A 20,444-nucleotide genomic window follows, 5' to 3' on the forward strand; every position below is an offset into this window, starting at 1 on the left:
CAATTGCAATGGGGGACTTCCAATATGGAAGGGGATGGGGATTATCGCGTTGGTGTTGGATCGCAAGAGAGGGAATTTGTTGAATGCCTACAAGATGGCATAGAGTAGCTTGTGCTTGAGTCTACTCGGGGAAAGGCTATCTGAGATTGAGTGTAGTGTAATGGCCCAGATGTTATTAGTCAGCTTAATGTAAAGGAACCCTCAGGAGGCAGTGATCATAATATGATTGAATTCATTCTGCAATTTGAGAGGAAGAAGTATAAGTCACATGTATCAGTATTGCAATGGAATAAAGGGAATTACAGAAGTATGAGAGAGGAGCTTGCCCGGGTGGGTTGGAGAGTATGACAACAGAACAGAGATGGCTGAAATTTCTGGGAATAGTTCACAAGGGACAGGACAGATATGTCTCACAGACAAAGTTGTTCTCAAAAGGCAGGGGTAGGCAACTGTGGCTGACAAGGGAAGTTAAGGACTGCATAAAAGTCAAATAAGGTAGCAAAATTGAGTGATTGGGAAGCTTTTAAAATCCATCAAAAGGCAACTAAAAAAGCTATAAGGAAAAGATGAAATATGAGGGCAAACTAGCCCCAATAATATAAAGGATACCAGAAGTTTTTTTAGTTATACAAACAGTAAAAGGGAGGTGAGTTGATATTGCACCACTGGAAAATGATGCTGGTGAGGTAGTAATGGGAGACAAAGAAATGAAAGATAAATTTAATAGGTACTTTGAATCCGTCAGTAGCAGTGCGCAGGAGAGAGAGCAGGAATGAGTACTATTGTTATTACAAAGGAAAAAGTGCTACACAAACTCAAAGGTCAGGGTGGATAAATCACCTGGACCAGATGGACTACATCCCTGTCCCGAGAGAGGTTGCTGAAGATTTATCAGATGCATTGGTCATGATGTTGATCACTTGATTCTGGCATTGTCCAGCAAGATTGGAAGATTGCAAATGTCACTCCATTCTTTAAGAAGTGAGGAAAGCAAAAGAAAGGAAACTATAGGTTAGCCTAATCTCAGTAGTTGGGAAAGTCTATTTTTAAAGATGAAGTTTCAAGGTATTAGGAGTCTAATGATAAAACAAGTCAAAGTCAGCATGGCTTCTGTGAAGGGAAATCTTGCCTGACAAATCTGTTAAGAATTCTTCGAGTAAGTAACAAGCAAGATGGTTGTTGTGCTAGACTCCCAGAAGTTAATTTACAGGTTGAGTCTGTGGTAAAGAAGGCAAATGCAATGTTGGCATTTACTTCAAGGTGAATAGAATACAAATGCAAGGAGAGAATGCTGAGCCTTCATAAGACACTAGTTAGTCTGCATAGAAACACAGAAAACCTACAGCACAACACAAGCCCTTTGGCTGACAATGCTGTTCTGAACATGTACTTCTTCAGAAATTACCTCCGGTTATCCATAGTCCTGTATTTTTCTAAGCTCCACGTACTGCACTTGAAGTATTATCAACAGTCTTGGGCCCCTTTCCTAGAATGGATATGTTGTCATTACAGAGTCCAGAGGTGGTTCACGAGGATGATTCCGGGATTGAAGTGGTTAACCTATGAGGAGCATTTGGCAGCTTTGGGACTTCACTGGAATTTAGAAGAATGCGGGAGATCTCATTGAAACCTATTGAATGTTGAAAGGACTAGATAGGGTGCATGTGGAAAGGATGTTTCCTGTGTTGGGGGTATCCAGAGCTAGAGGGCACAGCCTCGAACTGAGAGGTAAGCTTTTAGAACAGAACTAAGAAGTAATTTTTTTTTGCCAGAGTAGTAAATCTGTGGAATGCTCTACCACAGACTGTGCCGGAGGCCAAGTCCCTGGGTATATTTAAGGTAGAAGTTAATAGTTTCCTCATCAGTCAGGGCATCAAAGGGTATGGTGAGAGGGCAGGTGTATGGTGTTGAGTGGGATCCAGAATCGGCCATGTTGGAATGGCAGAGCAGACTCAATGGGCTGAATGGTCTAATTCTGCTCCTATGTTTTATGGTCTAGATAAGAGTGTGCACAGAGACTGCAAGGAAGATCAGGCAGATGATAGGGCAAAATTGCAGTCAGTTGAAGTCTAACATGGGGGCAAAATCGAAAAGGATGATGAATTCAGGACTGAAGAGGTTATATTTGAGTGCACACAGTATACAAAGTAGATTACCTCATAGCGCAATTTCACCTACTTTATTCTGCATTCAGATTCAACACCTTCAGTCTTATATTCACCCTTTTTGATACTGTCACACCATGCTCAACCCTTTAATTCCTAACTTTGTCTGAGGTCTTGTCAGTATCTGCCTCCACAACCTCTCCACTAATTATTCTGACACTTTGGTTTCCATTTCCCTACAATTCTTGTTTAAAACCCCTCCATGTAACATTAACAAACCTTCCCGCTAGTGTATTTGCCCCCTCCAGTTCAGGTGCAAATGTCCCTTCTATATAGGTCCCACCTTCTCTGGAAGACAGTCCAAAAATCTTATGCCCTCCCTCCTACACCAAGTACTTAGCCACATATTGAACTGCATAGTCTAGTTCTAGCATGTGACACGGGTAGCAATCCTGAGATCACAACCCTGGAGATCCTGCCTGTAACCTAACGCCTAGCTCTCTGAACACCCTATGCAGAATCTCATCACTCGTTAATGGTATCTACATGGACCGCGACTTATGGCTGTTCACCCTCCCACTGAAGACTTGATCTCCAATATCCTGGACCCTGTCACCCGGGAGGCAATATAGCCTCTGGAAATCTCGTTCTGGCCTACAGAACCTCCTGTCCATTCCCCCAACTAACAAATCCCCCATCACCTCAGCATGCCTCTTCTTCCTCCTTCCCATCCAAGTCACAACGGCATACTCAGTGCAAGAGACACGACCACTGTGACTTTCTTGTTAGGTCACCCCCACCCGACAGTATCCAAAGGGCTGTTGAGGGGGATAGCTACAGGGGTACTCTGCACTGGCTCCTTCACCCCTTTCCCCTTCCTGACTGTCACCCAGTCTCCTGCGTCCTGCACCTTAGGTGTTACTATCTCTCTTTAGGTACTATCTATCACCCCTTCAGTCTCCTGAATAAGAGGTCAGGGATACCGGAGGTCTCTGCCTTCCCACATCCTGCAAGAGAAGCATGGCATCATCCTGCCTGTCATCTCTACCTAGCTGAGGAGATATAAAGGAGAGAAGGAAAATGCATGATAAATACAGAAAATAACACTGAATTTAATAAGTATATATGTGTCTATTAAACAGTTAAAATAAGACGTGCAAAAAAAAACAGAAGTAAAAAAAAAGTAGCGAGGTTGTGTTCATAGGTTCAAAGTCCATTCAGAAATTGGATAGCAGAGGGAAAGAAGTTGTTTCTCAATTGCTGAGTATGTAACTTATCAAAGAAAAGATGTGCTGGCATTGAATAGGGTCACGAGAATGATTTTAGTAATGAAGGGGTTAATATATAAGGAGCATTTGATGGCTCTGAGCCTGCACTTGCTGGAGTTCAGAAGAATGGGGGGGGGGGGGATCTCAATTCAAACCAATTGAATATTGAAAGGCCTAGATAGAGCGTACGTGAGGAGGATATCTCCTATAGTTTAAGAGTTTAGGACCAGAGGGCACAGCATGGTAGGCCTACAGATATTTAGACACAGACGTAACATAAGGATTTTTACTCCTCACATATGTGAAGGTTGTAAGAAATAAAATCAATTCAATTCAAGCACTACTGGACTTTAATGATCGGAAATAGGGATTTAAAAATTTCAAAATTCTCACCTTTACATAGACATTTCCAACCAGGTGATCACCCAGATTGTCACACACATTCATCTCTTCAATTTCACCATACTTTTCCTCCATTTCTGTGAAGACCTCCTACAGATACAGCAAAGCACAATAGTTAAACCGTTCAGCATGGAGAGAGAGCAACAACATAATCCCTGACAGATGGTGGTACATCCTCTCGATTCAGGCATCAACTGGAGTCAGGTGGAGACTGATGACCATCAATACTGTTGCATAATTCTCTAACATGTACCAAGAGATACTAGAACTAACCAATGAGAGAAATAGCTGTACATCTTTAAATTTTACCCTCTTAAATGCATAACCTCAGTATCTGACATTTCTGCCCTTTGGAGAAAGATTCTGTTCATGCATCCTATCAATGCATGTCATGAATTTATAAACTTCCATTGTTTTTATGGAATATTATTTTTAACCCAGACAACAGTAACTATTTGGAACGCACTGCCAGGATGACAATAGAAGCAGATACAATAATGGTATTTCAGACAAATAGATACGCAGGAAATAGAGGGATATGGGTCATGGAAGGGATTAGTTTAACTTGTCATCATGTTCAGAACCAACTCCAAAGGGCTACACTGTTCCTATACTAAACAGTTCAGATATGAATAATTTGATGGTCCTAGAGAACTTGCAGGAACAATTTCTGGGCATAGTTCCGCAGAAGAAATACATGGTTGGTTTGGAGAAGCTGGGGTTACTCTTAGAGTAAAGCTCTTAGAAGTGTCATTTGATGATGGTGAACAAGATGAATGATTTGGAAATATATAGCACAGAAACAGCTCCTATGGCAGCCTAGTCTCATCTACCTGCACCTGGACCATACCTCTCATCCATGTACCAAATGAAACTTCCCCTAAATGTTGAAATCAAACCATCTACCACTTGCATCAGCTGCTCTGAGTGAAGAAGCTCCCCTTCAGATTTCCCTTTGAATGTTTCATCTTTCACTTTTAACCTGACCCCTATTTGTAGTCCCACCCAACCTGAGGGAAAACTTACAAGCATTTACCCTATCTATACCCCCACAATTCTGTATACCTCTATCAAATCTCCCCTCATTCTCCTCCATTCCACGGAATAAAATCTTAACCTATTTAAACCTTTCTGTAGTACTCAGGTCCTCAAGTCCTGGTAGCATTCTTGTAATTTTTTTGCTGCTCTCTTTCAAGCCTATTGTTATCTTTGCTGTAGGTAGGTGACCAGAAATGCTCACAATACTCAAAATCCAACATCTCATAGAACTTCAACATAGCCTTCCACCTTTTGTGCTCAATACATTGAAGTATGAAGGCCAATGTGCCAAAAGCTATCTTTACAACTCTATCTACCTGTGACGTCACTTTTAAGGAAAGATTTAAGGTACAAAGTACTGAACCATTAATCCAGTGCAATTGCATAAGTTATACTCTAACCATGGCAGCTGGAAACTTTAAATTTAAATAATTACATAAGAGTATAAGATAAAGGAGCAAAATTAAGCTACATGGCCTATCGAGTCTGCTCTGCCATTTCATCACCGCTGATCCATTTTTCCTCTCAGCCCCAATCTCCTGCCTTCCCCCATGTCTCTTCATGCCCTGACTAACCAAGAATCTTTTCACGAATCATAAATTTCAGTTTAAACTCTCTCTCAACAAGACACAACTCAAAAGTTCTGTAATGGCTAGATTTACACATTCACTCATCTCTTTCAAAGAGGGAATTTTACTGTCCGGAGAATGACTTCATGATTTTAATGAGTTTTTAAGAGAGGACAATGTCTACAGGAAAAGGAAATGGGAGTGTGAAATTGTGTACCACAGAACTAGCCAAAACCCAATGGATCAAATGGGCTTGTATACACTGGAATTTAGAAGGATGAGAGGGGATCTGATTGAAATATATAAGATTATTAAGGGATTGGACACACTGGAGGCAGGAAGCATGTTCCCGCTGATGGGTGAGTCCAGAACTAGAGGCCACAGTTTAAGAATAAGGGGTAGGCCATTTAGAACAGAGATGCGGAAAAACTTTTTCACCCAGAGAGTGGTGGATATGTGGAATGCTCTGCCCCAGAAGGCAGTGGAGGTCAAGTCTCTGGATGCATTCAAGAAAGAGTTAGATAGAGCTCTTATAGATAGCGGGGTCAAGGGATATGGGGAGAGGGCAGGAACGGGGTACTGACTGTGTATGATCAGCCATGATCACAGTGAATGGCGGTGCTAGCTAGAAGGGCCGAATGGCCTACTCCTGCACCTACTGTCTATTCTCTATCTTCTTGCCATAACAATTCTATGATCTAAACTTTAACTGGGCATCATTGTGAAATGCAGGAACAATTCTGAGGTACTAGGGGCCAGCAGGGATTCACTGGGTGGTGTTCACATAAGCAAATAAAGTACAGGATTTAGGATAAGGCAGATAGCTGGAAAAAGGGGAAAAGGTGAGGGTGGGTAAATGTGGGGGCAAGAGGAGTGTTAAGACTCATATAGGCTATCTTGACTGAATTAGTACTCTTGTGCCAGAATTTCTATGCACAGACAAAACATTTTAATATGTTTGTCTGAATTTATGGTACAATGGTCGGCATTAACGTGATGGTTGAAGGGCCTGGTTGTGCAATGTACCACCATGAGATTTTACTGGGTTAATACAACTTAATAGAAAAAGACCCAAGTTGGAGGATAAAATGACAGATCGACCACTGCAGAACAGCTTATATCTTCCATACTATCCACTATTCAAAGCATAGGTTGCTTACCTCAAAGAACTCATCATAATGTTCCTGCATTTCAACATCACCAACAGCACCTAACAAGACAAATTAACAAGATTTAGAAGGTTGCAATTAATGTCATACCAAAGATTTAAAGCTGCAGTATCTGATTGACCTCAACAATTAAGAATACATATACTTGTTAAATGCATTACTCTACATTAAATATTGAAATACAATAACCCTTTCATCCTAATATGCATATCCCTCTAAGGTTTTAAAGCTCTTCCTGTGCCCATGAAATTTCCAACTGACTTTGCAGTAATTTCAGCACTCCTGACAGACACTGTCTGTATTTAAGTGCTCAGTTTTCACTGGCCCGTAACTCCACGAGAGATCATCCGTGTTGGAGACACATCATCACTTGAACACTCCCAAATGTTCATTCAATATTGAATTCTCACGAGTACAAGCACTGCAAGGCATTCAGCGTGGAATTCATATTGGTACATTCCTTCCATCAGCTGTGTCAAGTTACAGCAATAGTTTGTTACAATATCAGCTCCAATTAAAGTCCAACATTAATCAAGTGTAGAGGAAAGATAAGGGGGTCTGAGTACAAAAGCAGTGAGTGATTTAGATATGCAGGGCTGAACAGGATTGTGTCAGGTCAGTGCTATGATACTCAGTAGTGTTTTGGAGGGAGGTTGTGTGGAGAAGGCACTGACAGGTATTTCTCCAGACACAAGCACAATTTTTGTGGAAGTGATCTTAAATCACTTAAGGAATGGCAGGCTCAATTTAATTCAGACAAGTGTGAGATGTTGCATTTTGGCAAGTTAAGCCAAGGGAGCACATTCACAGTGAATGGCAGTACTTTGGAGAGACACGTCAGGTATGGGTACAGGAATCCTTGAAAGCAGCAACACAGGTAAACAATGTAGAATCGATGCTGTTTGGCACACTTGCCTTCATCAGTTAGTGCAATGAGTATGGGAGTTGGAACAGTTAACAGTCCTGCAACTCTTCATCAGAACCGGGAAAGAGAGAGGTACAAACAGGAGGGAAATCCTGCATGGATATGTCAAACAAAGGAAATAACTGTTTTGGATGAGTTGAAATGGCTTGGTGGGGACAATTACTGGTACATTAACCAGTGGGCAGTGTAATGACTGGAGAAGCAATTCCTTTGTTGAGGCGAGGAGAGGGTTAAAGGATTGGGTTAGAAAACAGTTTCATGATCACCATTATTGAGGCTAGCTGCAGTTACAGATTTAACTGAATCTAAATTGCTAATTATTATGTGATTTAAACATTTTCATGTTTCTAGGTCTTTGGATTATAGAAAGTAAAGGTGTGTAGTTAAAACTTAGAAATACAAATAAAATGAAAAACTGTTAACAAGTAAAACAATAAGAATTTCCTTGAATAATTAATGAACAAAAGACTAACAATGAGTGGTGGTCCTTAGGAACCACAGTGGGTAACCTGGGAGGAAGCAATACAGGCACTGGGATTAAAAATGAGAACCAGAGGTAATATTAAGTTTAGTTTATTTGAAAGTTGATAATTTCAAGGCACAGGTGAAAAATATCAATAAGCAAGGAAAGGAAAAATAAGGCAGCTCCAGTCACCATTTTGTGATCCCTCTGGCCACAGGTATGCCACTGAAGGCCTGGATGATTGCTGATGGAGAATCACACACAAGATGCTGGAGCAAATCAGGCATTTCAGAATCTCTTGTGGTAATGTAGTATTAATTTTTTTTAAATAATCAGAGAGAATGCCACATGCTGAATCATCAGAGCAAAACCTGAAGAACAAAAGTCTTCTGGCAAGATGGTGGCACGATTGGTCACAGTGGCTTCAATAAGGTCAACAGAAGGTGCCACCATTCTACTTAAACGTACTTCCAATGATCACAAGATCCTGCTACACATTAAGTACTGCAGGTCTACTCCATCAGCGAGTTGCTTGCTGGCGGAGAATAATGAAGAAGCTGTGCATTGTGCTGCTGCCTAGCCAGTGGAGGCTCACAGTCAAGAGCTGTCATGGTCGCACTTCTTGCGATTGCAAGACCCTTTAGGACACTGTTAATCTGGTATACCACAAGCTCGATTCACTGATTTATCAGACGAGAGCAGGCGTGGATGATGGGGGAGCTGCCTGGCCTCGGTCGTAGCAAGAACTAGACTTGAAGCCACCGTGTTGGCTGTTTGCAGCCGCCCGGAGTGAGAGGACAAAGCTGGTACTGCCCTCCCAGAGTTTCACTTGGTGGAAGAGAAGCTCTGCTGTGGTCAATTCTGCACAATATGTATATATATTTGTGTGGTTGCGTTTTTACTAATATCCTATATGTGCTTGTATAATGAAGGATGGGGCCTCAAAGCCATGATGTTACCATGAAAACTGGTCGACAGATGATCTCGGTGAACTGGGGGGGAGGGGGGCGTGAGCAGGGAGTCCTGGACTACGTACATTCATATTCTACATCCTTGTATTTTCTGATAATCTATTTGGATTTGTTGACTTGTGTGTACGAGGACTGGGCCTCAAGCTGGGGTGTCATAGGATGTCGGAACTATTTTATCCCATGATTGTGATCTTGCATGTGACTGTTGGTACTGTGTTTTGCACCTTGGCCCTTGTAAAGCATTTCATTTGGCTGTATTCAAGTATGGTTGAACAACAATTAAACTTGAATTGAATTGAACTGATTTGAATTTATGAAGCACATTAACTACAAGGAAATTACAGGGACCAAAAGCCAACAATTCCATGCCCTCTTTCCCCCCAGCTGTGTAGGTTTATGAAATGGAGGAAGTTAACATGCACATTGAGCAAATAATTAATTATTAAGGAAAGTAATATAAATTAAGGAAAGAATATAAAAGCAAGGATGTAATGTTGAGATTTAGAAAGTACTGTTGAGCCTCACTTGGGAGTACTGTGAGCAGTTTTGGCCTCCCGTCTTAGAAAGGATGTGCTGAAACTGGAAAAGGTTCAAAGGAGGTTCATGAAAATGATTCCAGTATTGAATGGCTTGCCATATGAAGAGCATTTGATGGCTCTGGGTCTGTATTCACAACAATTCAGAAAAATGATGGGTGACCTCACTGAAACCTATCGAATGGTGAAAGGCCTCGATAGACTGAATGTTGAGAGGATGTTCCCCATGGCCGGAGAATCTAAGACCAGAGGACACACCTCAGAATAGAGGGGCACCCTTTTAGAATGAAGATGAGGAGCAATTTCTTCAGACAGAGAAGTGGTGAATCTGTGGAATTCTTTGCTACAGGCAGCTGTGGAGGCCAAGTCTTTATGTATATTTAAGACAGAGGTTGATAGATTCTTGATCGGTCAGCGGATGAAGGGATATGGGAAGAAGGCAGTGAAAATTCAATCAGCCATAATGAAATGGCAGAGCAGACTTGATGGGCCAAATGGCCTAATTCTGCTACTCTTTCTTATGGTCTTACAGTAATTAGTTATTAAGGTAATGCATTTGTATATTTGTGCAAAAGGACTGGAATATAAATACAAGAAAGGTTTGCTAAAATTCTGGAGAACTTGAACGGGCAAAGGTCCAGAGAACACATTTTGTCTGTACTCTGTACCCTGCACCCAACATTACTCTTGCTTTAGAAGCAGCAGATTTAACTCAGTGAACTGATTCTAAATAACAAGTAGGATTGAACAAGAGTCTTAGTCTGAAAATCACTGATATCTTTATATTCCAAGAGGACATGATGTGAGAAGTTTAAGGGGAACATAATGGAAAACAACTTCACTCAAAGGGCCATGAGAGTGTGGAATGAGCAGCCAGCACAAGTGGTGAATGCAAGCTCGATTTCAACATTTAAGCAAAGTTTGAAGGGCTATGGTCTCAATACAGGTCAATGGGAATTTAAATGGTTTCGGCATGGACTAGATGGGCCAAAGGTACTACTTCCATGCTGTACTTCTCTGTGACTGTGGGAGATGCGAAGATTTCACAGGCTGAAATCTAGAACTAAGGGGCAATATGCCGTGTGGAAAGTTTGACAATTACCACTCAGATGGCCAGAAATGATCAGACTGAGTAGAAGACCAAGATCATCTAATGTCTGAGAAAAAACTGGGATAACAGATTTTACCGAAGAACTGAAAAGGCTGAAATGGACAGTTTTGTTTAGCTGTATTCATGGTTATGGGTGACCAACAATTCAACTTGAACTTGGGTTTCTCCTGCTACCTTTCTTAAAGACCTATTGAAAGCTGGAAAGAACACCTACTACTGCATAAAATTAGTCCAGTTAAATGGGAGTTAGGAAGAGTACACCTAAGGAATATTTACGTGGCTTGACCCTACTCCACACAGTAGAGATCATGGGAATTTAGCAAGCTGAAATAACAGTGATACAGTAGCAAGTACCAAAAGATAATGACTGAATGGCCAGAGTCACACAGACCCTCCCACTCATATGTGCATGCTAACACATTAGGGACACAAACTATACTAATCTCATTTACCAGCACTTGGACTGTAATCTCAGATGCCCTGACAGTTCAACGAGCTGGTCAAGTGCACAGCCTGAAGCAGTGTATTCCAGACTACAGCCACACGTATGAAACAACTGTAGCCGAGATCCCTCTAAATCTTGTACTACCCACGTTAAAACTATGCCTTCTAGTCTTAGGTACCTCTGCCATGGAGAAAACCCTCTACAATCTATGCTCCACATGAGATGCAGGCCACTCAGCCCACTAAGTCTGCTCCACCATTCCATCATGGCTGATTTATTACCCTCTCAACCCCATTCTCCTGCCTTCTCCCCATAACCTTTGACGGCCTTACTAATCGAGAACCTATCAACCTCAGCTTTAAATATACTCAATGACTTGGCCTCCACAGCTGTCCGTGCTGTTGAATTCCAGATTCACCAGCCCTCTTGCTCAGTCTAGCTAAAAAAAAAATTCCTCCTCATCTCTATTCTAAATGGACATTCATCTATGTTGAGGTGCCCTCTGGTCCTGGATTCACCCACTACAAGAAACATCCTCTCCATATCCACTCTAGACCTTTAAATATTCGATGGGTTTCAATGAGATCACCTGCTATTCTTCTAAACTCTAGCAAGAACAGGCCCAGAGCCATCAAATGCTCCTCATACATTAACCCTTTCACTTCCAGAATCATTCTTGTGAACCTCCTCTGGACCCTCTCCCATGGTAGCACTTCTTAAATAATGAACCCAAAACTACGCACAATACTCCAAGTGTGGTCACACAAATACCTTATAAAGCCTCAGCATTACATTCTTGCTGTTATATTCTAGTCCTCTCGAAATGAATACTAACATTACATTTGCCTTCCTTACCACCAACTCAACCTGCAAGTTAACCTTTTGGGAATCCTGCACAAGGGCTCCCAAGTCCCTTTGCGCCCTTGATTTTTGAATTTTCTCCCCATTTAGAAAATAGTCTACATCTTTATTCATGCTACCAAAGGGCAAGACTATACACTTCCCTACACTATATTCGGCCATATCTTTGTCCATTGTCCCAATCTGTCTAAGTTCTTCTGCATAGTCCCTGTTTCCTCAATACTACCTGCCCCTCACCTATCTTCATATTGTCCACAAACTTTGCAACAAAGCCATCAATTCATTCATCCAAATCACTGACATATAATGTAAAAAGAAATGGTCCCACAAAACCCTGTGGAACATCACTAGTCACCAGCAGCCAACCAGAAAAGGCTTCCTTTATGCCCACTCTGCCTCCTGCCAGTTAGTCAATATTCTAACCATGCTAGCATCTTTCCTGTAATTCCATGGGCTCTTATTTTGTCAAGTAGCCTCATGTGTGGTACCTTGTTAAAAGTCTTCTGAAAATCCAAGTAAACAACATCAACTGACACTCCTTTGTCTATCTTGTCTGTTATTTTCTCAGAGTTCCAACAGATTTGTTAGGCAAGATTTCTCCTTGAGAAAGCCATGCTGCCTTTGGCCTATTTTATCATATTCTTCCAAGTACCCAGAAACCTCTCCTTAATAAGGGACTCCAGCATCTTCTGAACCACTGAAGTTAGGTAAACTGGCCTATAATTTCTGTTCTTCTGCCTCCGTCCCTGCCCAAAAAAATGGTGGTGGTGGCAAAAACCCTTATCCCTCAAGAGCAAAAGTTGTGAAAACAGAGAAACTCCAAGGAGACAGACAAGGTGAATGGCTGTGGAAATGTCCGCCAGGGTATGCAGTTCCACACAAAACAATGGAGATAAAAGAAGAAACAAGATTGTGTGGTCAGCAGTGGTATATGTCTGAAAGCAACATCAATTGAGGGCATAAAATTATCTCAAGCTGAAATAGAATAGGGAGAAGGGTTAGATTGATCTTAGAGTAGGTTAAAGGGTTGGCACAGCATCTTGGGCCAAAAGGGACTCCACTGTGCTATCCTGTTCTATGTCTTAATCTGATTATGTAGAGCCCTCATAACATCATCTGGAATGTTATACAAGAAAAGGATTTGTGAAGAGGGAGTATGATAATCATCCATCAGATTGAATTCTCCTTTGTGGAAAGGTTAACACTGAGTCTAAACCAGGGGTTCCCAACCTAGGAACCCAGAACCCCTTGGTTAACTGTGGGGTCCAAGGCATAAAAAAGTTTGGTAACCCCTGTTCTAAATTGAGCCTGAAATTACTCCCAGGGCATACAAAATTCTTAGAAGGTTCAGCAGGATAGAGGTCATAACATTTTTGGCTTAAGATACACATCTAAGATACAATAAGGAATCAAATGTTCAGTATGGTCATGAGAAGAAATTTCTTCACTCAGGAAGTAAGAATACTCTAATTCAGTGGTGGAGGCTCAGTCACTAAGTATATTTTGAATATTAAGGGAGTTGAAAGAGAAGCAGTCAAGAGGAAGCAAATGGTCCACCGTTTTTGTGTTTTCCCTTTCTGAGAGCAAGTGCAAGAGGGAGATTATGTAAATTGTGAAACAGCAGCCATCTCACCATAGTGACAGCTGACTTGACATTAATATACAGCACGAAAACTGCATCAGAAAAGTTACAGAAATGTATGAGGATGTTGAGAAATTTGGCTGATATACATGGGGTAGTGTGGTCAGTTGTCTCATTTGTCTGAGAAGCAGAATCAAACTATCTCAGCCAACATGCAATGGTCAGAAAAGCAGGCTAATGGACATTGTTGTTCCTCTCTGCATCAGGCGGCGACCTTGTTGTTTCTTTAGCATTTGTCCATTTTACAAGGCCAAGCTGCTAGCCTGACACCCAACCCAGCATGGATGGAGAGTGTGCAAGGGGCCAGCAGCATTCGAACCCAAGACCACTCGCCTTGAAGTTTGGCCTGGATGCCACTATACCATCAATTGGCTAGGCCAATTGACAAGAGATATAGAATTTAGAACAATTGGCAGATAAACTAAACCAAAGTTTTGGAACCTTTTTTTAATTGAGAATGACTGGATTTCAGAAACACCTGAAAAGGTAGCAAAAATAAAAGCCCTCAACTCATTAGGAAAATATTTATATATTCAGCTTTAGTGTTGTAATTATGTGCATATAAACCAAATGATGGAAAGTGAGATTAAAGTAAGATTAAGGGATTAAAAGTAACATTAGCAAATTTGCTGAAGACACAAAGCAGGGTGGCAGTGTGTAATGTCAGGAGGATGTTATGAGAATGCAGGGTGACTTGGACAGGTTGGGTGAGTGGGCAAATGTATGGCAGATGCAGTTTAATGTGGATAAATGTGAGGTTATCCACTTTGGTGGCAAGAACAGGAAGGCAGATTACTATCTAAATGGAGTCAAGTTAGGAAAAGGGGAAGTACAACGAGATCTAGGTGTTCTTGTACATTAGTCAATGAAAACAAGCATGCAGGTACAGCAGGCAGTGAAGAAAGCTAATGGCATGCTGGCTTTTATAACAAGAGGAATTGAGTATAGGAGTAAAGAGGTCCTTCTGCAGCTGCACAGGGCCCTGGTGAGACCCCACCTGGAGTATTGTGTGTAGTTTTGGTCTCCAAATTTGAGGAAGGACATTTTTGCTATTGAGGGAGTGCAGCGTAGGTTCACAAGGTTAATTCCCGGAATGGCGGGACTGTCATATGTTGAAAGATTGGAGCGACTGGGCTTGTATACACTGGAATTTAGAAGGATGAGAGGGGATCTGATTGAAACATGTAAGATTATTAAGGGATTGGACACACTGGAGGCAGGAAGCATGTTCCCGCTGATGGGTGAGTCCAGAACTAGAGGCCACAGTTTAAGAATAAGGGGTAGACCATTTAGAACAGAGATGCGGAAAAACTTTTTCACCCAGAGAGTGGTGGATATGTGGAATGCTCTGCCCCAGAAGGCAGTGGAGGCCAAGTGTCTGGATGCATTCAAGAGAGAGTTAGATAGAGCTCTTATAGATAGCGGGGTCAAGGGATATGGGGAGAGGGCAGGAACGGGGTACTGATTGTGTATGATCAGCCACCATCACAGTGAATGGCGGTGCTGGCTAGAAGGGCCGAATGGCCTACTCCTGCACCTACTGTCTATTGTCTATTGAGATCAGATGTGTTGCACTTTTTCCAGCTGGTGTGAATTAGACGCTGAATGCTCTCCTGCATTGCCTTATCCCTATGATCCCACGTTAACCAATTCTACAGGTCTGTAACAACCTGCTGTTTCACGACAGCCACACACTGTCTTCTGTTCTCAAATGTAGTAATGAGAACAAGTGCCCAAATGAACACATCTCACTTACGGCCATGTACACATGAGCATGTGTTGACGACTGCTCAAGACTCTCCAGCCTCCTATTGCAAACGTCAGAGTGGGGGCAGGTAATGGCATAAATACACCAAGGTTTCTAAATTTTAAAATTTACATCAAAGTAGCAAAAAGACAATGGAAACACACAATAAAAGCCTACCACACAAGACCAGTTTGTGTTATAATATGCATCTTCATGATGCAATGGGACATCACCCACCCAATTAGTACAAGTCACATCAAACTGAAATGGACTCAGTCAATCGAGGACACTGCAGCTTCTGTATTAATTGGTTATCATCACATCCTGCCTGCAATCATGAGTTGACACTCCACGTGGACAGGAGGCAAGATCAGACCAGTTCTGTTTGTGTCTAGTACCAGCTCTGGTTGGATATGTAATCTATTGGGAAATGCCATCCTAGAAAATGGCAACCCTAATCTGAGTTTCCCTTTCACCAACAATCTCTCGCTTCATAAAGAAAATTCATGAAGCAGATTGTTAACCCACTGAAGCACGTGCACCATATACCAGCTACTGCTCTGACTAGAAACCCAAGCATCAGAAATTCATTCAATGGAAAACAGCCCATAAGTAACTAGCTATTGAGAAGGAGATGGATTCCCGACATCACACCCATCAACAGCTACTATATGACCAACTGTCCAGACAGAGCAGCTAAACTACTGCACTAATTACACTGTGAATGGGGCCTTAATCCCATGCCAGAATAGATAATTAGATATTTCGGTTTGTACCAGGATCTTGAGATGCACTTACAGCTAACGCCCTGCCCCCAGCTACAGAAGCACCAAGTCCGAACCCCATTGAACCAGTGCATAATCACATAAACCACCATTTGCATGTATGCATAAGGTCCAATTCATTTAGGTCATCTCTGAGCTTGCCCAGTAGTAACAGACAGTTACCCCATTCTTCCACATATACAAGAGCCAATCCTCTCCAGCTCTGTGAAATTGGCATTGCCACATTAAGACCCTACGAAGTTTATCTGGCAAACTGGAAGCCAGCAAGACTAGGTGTAAAATTCACCAATATTCTAAAGAGCAAGTTATTCTGCTATCGTATTACTCATGGAAGCAATGGTCTCCCAATCTTTCTGTGGAAAACCAACAAAGTGAACATATAAAGCACAACTGACATTCAAACACAGAGGGCCTGATATTTAACCTTTGAGTTTTCTACTCTGTTGAGGATCTCATCTTCAGTATCCCTAAGTCCCAGAATGTTCAGTGCTACATTAAATAGCTGAGTTGCACTTAATATGAAAAATCTGAAACACTTCTGTTCAGTTTCCTATTTTCATTATGAAAACAGACCGTGGCTTTGGGAAAACATCAAAATCTGTACTGCTATGCTGATATGTGGTACATCTGTTAAATTGCAGAGTATCATTGAAATGTTTCATAAAACATACTATATACTTTGAAGGGATTCTCATCTCTACTATCTGCCTTTAACTGTACATATTATAAAAATATATTTTATTAGTATTTCAGACTGCAATGAGCAGGAGAGAGAACTTCTCATCTTTATTACTAATTATTTAGAAGTCTATGGTTGTTGAAGCCCCTACCCAATCTCTATGTTGCCCTCCCTCCAAAACCTCTTCAATTCAAATAAAGAATTTCTGACTCATCACTGCAATCAAGCTTCCTGCTCCCTACCAATAGTAAGCCTAAGTACAGAAAGCTTTCAGGCGAGTAACTGGACCACTTCTGCGTTGAATGCTCTGTTGTGACCCCTGGTCCAAGGCTCAGATAGCACCACAACCCGAAGATATCTGGTGCAACATTCTAGCCCCTGGATCAAGTTTAGTCAAAACGAGCCCACAACCTGGAAGGGTTTTCAACTAGTCATAAATTGCTCTTCCATGTCGAGTCTCCTGCTCCAGTCTTTGCCGACAAAATACACCCTCCTCCCCCACATCATCTTTACTCTCACCCAGCGGGTTGAGAAAGTTGTAAGTTCACACATACTAAACTTTTCTCAAACTATATTATTACAAGTACTGAATAGGATGACAAAACACACATCCTCCTGACTGTAAATACAACTCGACAACCTGCAAAGGCGTTTGTTAACTTACAGTGGAAACCGTCTGCTGTCTGGGTACAGTTTTGAGGGTTACGGTATAAGTTCAAGAGCGCAATGGTCTGAAATACAAAACGTAACAAGTTTTGACACCACATCTCTAAAAAAATTCAACTTAAAACCTATTTTACACCCTTTGACTTGAGGGTAGACAGCATGGGGAGCTGAAAAGAAAATGTTAATCCCTTTAGTGATGAGTCTTCCTTTTCATCAGAACTTGTCTGACAAAGCTGTGAATATATGGAGATATCATGATATAACAGCAGCAGGACCACTAGCTCATATCTCAAAGAATGGTAAATTTGCCCAACACTTTATAGTGTGCAGCATCTACAAAACCATTTGCCTTTCTAATGCATTTCATTTTTAAACAGGTCAGGAAGTGCAGCCACAGGACCACTTTAACATGGCAGACTCTTGCCCTAGGCATAGGGCCTCATGTTCAGTCAATACAGTAACAAATGTCCTACTTGTAATTTTATACCATGAGATCCCCACAAATTTGAGGAGAATTGAGGTTATGCGGAATCAAAATACTGGTCTTGAGTTGTTGGCATATCTCAGCAAAGCATGATACTGAAAAGTCTCTACTTACCTTATGTGTTCATATCATTGAACCATCTTGTGCACCACACTGGTGCCTAGATGCCACTGCCTTTTAGCAATCACTAGCCAGGGGTTGATGTTTTCTGAGACATTTCATTAATGTCAAATTGATCTTGTTCAGCTTTCCCAACTCTGGAGACTTGAACAGGACTTACAGGTGCCATAAAGATGGTAACAACTTACACAGACAGGGAGACTTCAATATTTGTGCTGGTTGGGAATGGAACATCAAGCCCTGGATCATCACCAGCTTAATGGCTACTCTTCACCTTTGTTTTAACTGGTCTCAGTTTAGGCGAGACCAGTAACTACTGCTCTACAAAACGGCCAAACCCCCAGATCTCCGATGGCGGGACTTACAGTGTGAGCCGTCTGCCGTCTGCGCACTATTTTGGGGATTACGGTAGATGTTTTGAATCAAGATGGTCTGCAGAAGAAAAAAAGGAAATCCCATTGGCTTCTGCACATAATGGTGAGGACTGCGGTGTGGAGAGAACTCTGACATGATCATAAACAACGCTACATTCATGAGGCTGCTACCCAGCACACAGCTCAATGCAATAGGGCAGTAGAGAGAAAAAGGTGCAGCAAGAGTCAGGGAGGCGGTCAGAAACCTTTCAATGAATTGAAAATAGCCAGTTTGCATAAGCATTGTGCTCCCTTGAATGACTATGTTGTGCTAGCCTTGCAAGCAATGGAACAAAAATCAAAAACATCTGAACTGAAATCAGCTCTAAATGTATAAACTGAAGCAGTAGTGAAAGGAATGACATCAATCTTTCTACAACCCAAAACGGAAAATGTGCAGGTTGGACAGGCAGCACAGGCAGTGTCTACACGTACATTGCAAAAGTTGTCCTGTCAATTAATATCAATCTTCCCAAACTACTCAACCTGCCATCAGAAGAACCACACTTTCAAAACCTTGAGGGTGTGGTGTGAGTGCGTGTATGTATGTATGTATTGGAAGGAGGTGCGGGAGATGGGCTCTGTTTTCCAATTATTATACAATTTACTGTACAGGGAAGCTGATTGAATACGGGAAACCTCTTTCCTTGCAGCCTGGTGCATTTCAGACTGGAGATCCTACAGGATCCAGTCTCATCTGGAAATGGACGTGGAATTCGTGATGTTCAGTTTAAGTAGAAATATCTTATTCTCCAGGGACAGAATGCACAAGGTCAGTACTCTGCAGAGAGTACGGCTGCCATGGCTACCCAATTTCTATTTTCACCCTTGCCCACATCTCCAAAACAACCTCCTGGCAGCTTATTAAGACAAGTGTTCAGGTAAAGTCAGTACAACCCACCTTTTAGAAAGATTGATGGATAAGGAGCACAACCTTAAGCCCTGGCCAAAATTTTCCCCACAAGACTCCATCATCACATTGTCCCATCATCAGGTGCAGACCACCACTACCATTCAACATCTCCATCCTATGTGCATGGCTACAGCATTGTACACCAGAGGTTAAAGATCTAATATGGACTAGTTTCCTAAGATACTTCAGAACTTGTACACCTCCAGTTTAAAACTCCACCAATCCCAAACCTAACTTCCACATTAACAGCAAACTATACCATTCTTCAACCATGGCTTTAACTAGCAGTGCCAAAAATGATGACATTTGGAAATACCCCTGTAGCTACAGTGGATTTCAGTTAATTAGGCCATCATCTAATTGAGGCAGCCACTTATTTGGGACAACTCCTAAAGAAAAAATCTAATCAAGAAAATAGCTGGGATTTCCTTCATTTATTTGGGATGCTATGCCACTTATTTGGGACAGGAGTCTGCTGCCAAACAGTTTCTAATTAGCAGTAGTCGCTTGCATTTGTGTGACCGTTATACACAACACTGCGCTCAGAGAAAAAAGTCTACAAATAGCATCAGTTGCGTGTGTTTGTATTTAAAAAGCAGTGACTTTTTCAAACTTGGAGATGCCAGAAATGATGGGGAGTGAAAATGAAATAACTTCACTACTTCAAAAGTTAGGAACTACAAAGAAAGCCAATTATCTTTACTAGGAGACTGTGATAATTTTGTTCATTTACAGTCAAAAGAACACAGCAGCATACACAAGATAAATTCCTCCATAAGTATTAAGAACTAATAGTTTTATAGTACTGTAATAGTATTGGTGGTGTTCCAATTTGTTCTGTATTTTATTTAAATACCTAATTCGTTACTCAGTTAAATAGTAGTTTGTCCTTTTTTTATGCCTTTTTAACTATTTCCATGAAACTTTGGCTAACTGGGGTAGGCGCTTAATTGGGTCAAAATGTACTGGTCCCAATGTGTTCCGATTAACCAGAATCCACTAATTATATTTAGATGATTCCCTTTCAAATAAGAGACAAAAATTAGCACAAATATAAAAATTTATAATTCCCCCAGCAGTAGAAGCTGCGTTTTAAATGGATAATTTCTGTGGAATTTACAAGCCATTCAAT

The 20,444-nt window shown here is 41.4% G+C and overlaps 1 protein-coding gene across 5 annotated transcripts in view; it reads right to left on the bottom strand.

The window, feature by feature from the left end:
• Nucleotides 1–20,444, bottom strand: part of u2af1 (U2 small nuclear RNA auxiliary factor 1) — a 90,336-nt gene that overhangs the window by 28,749 nt on the left and 41,143 nt on the right. For 3 of the 5 annotated variants that reach the window (XM_073044740.1, XM_073044738.1, XM_073044743.1), the window contains 3 exons: nucleotides 17,381–17,447; nucleotides 6,543–6,592; nucleotides 3,767–3,865 (listed from right to left, as the gene is read on the bottom strand). In XM_073044740.1, the coding sequence (XP_072900841.1) occupies nucleotides 3,767–3,865; nucleotides 6,543–6,592; nucleotides 17,381–17,447 (216 nt within the window). Of the gene's footprint in view, nucleotides 1–3,766; nucleotides 3,866–6,542; nucleotides 6,593–17,380; nucleotides 17,448–18,351; nucleotides 18,419–20,444 lie in introns of all 5 variants that reach the window. The other 2 variants (XM_073044742.1, XM_073044739.1) reach the window with 1 other exon arrangement.

Source organism: Hemitrygon akajei, chromosome 5 (assembly GCF_048418815.1).
Source record: "Hemitrygon akajei chromosome 5, sHemAka1.3, whole genome shotgun sequence".
Classification (NCBI taxonomy): Eukaryota; Metazoa; Chordata; class Chondrichthyes; order Myliobatiformes; family Dasyatidae; genus Hemitrygon; species Hemitrygon akajei.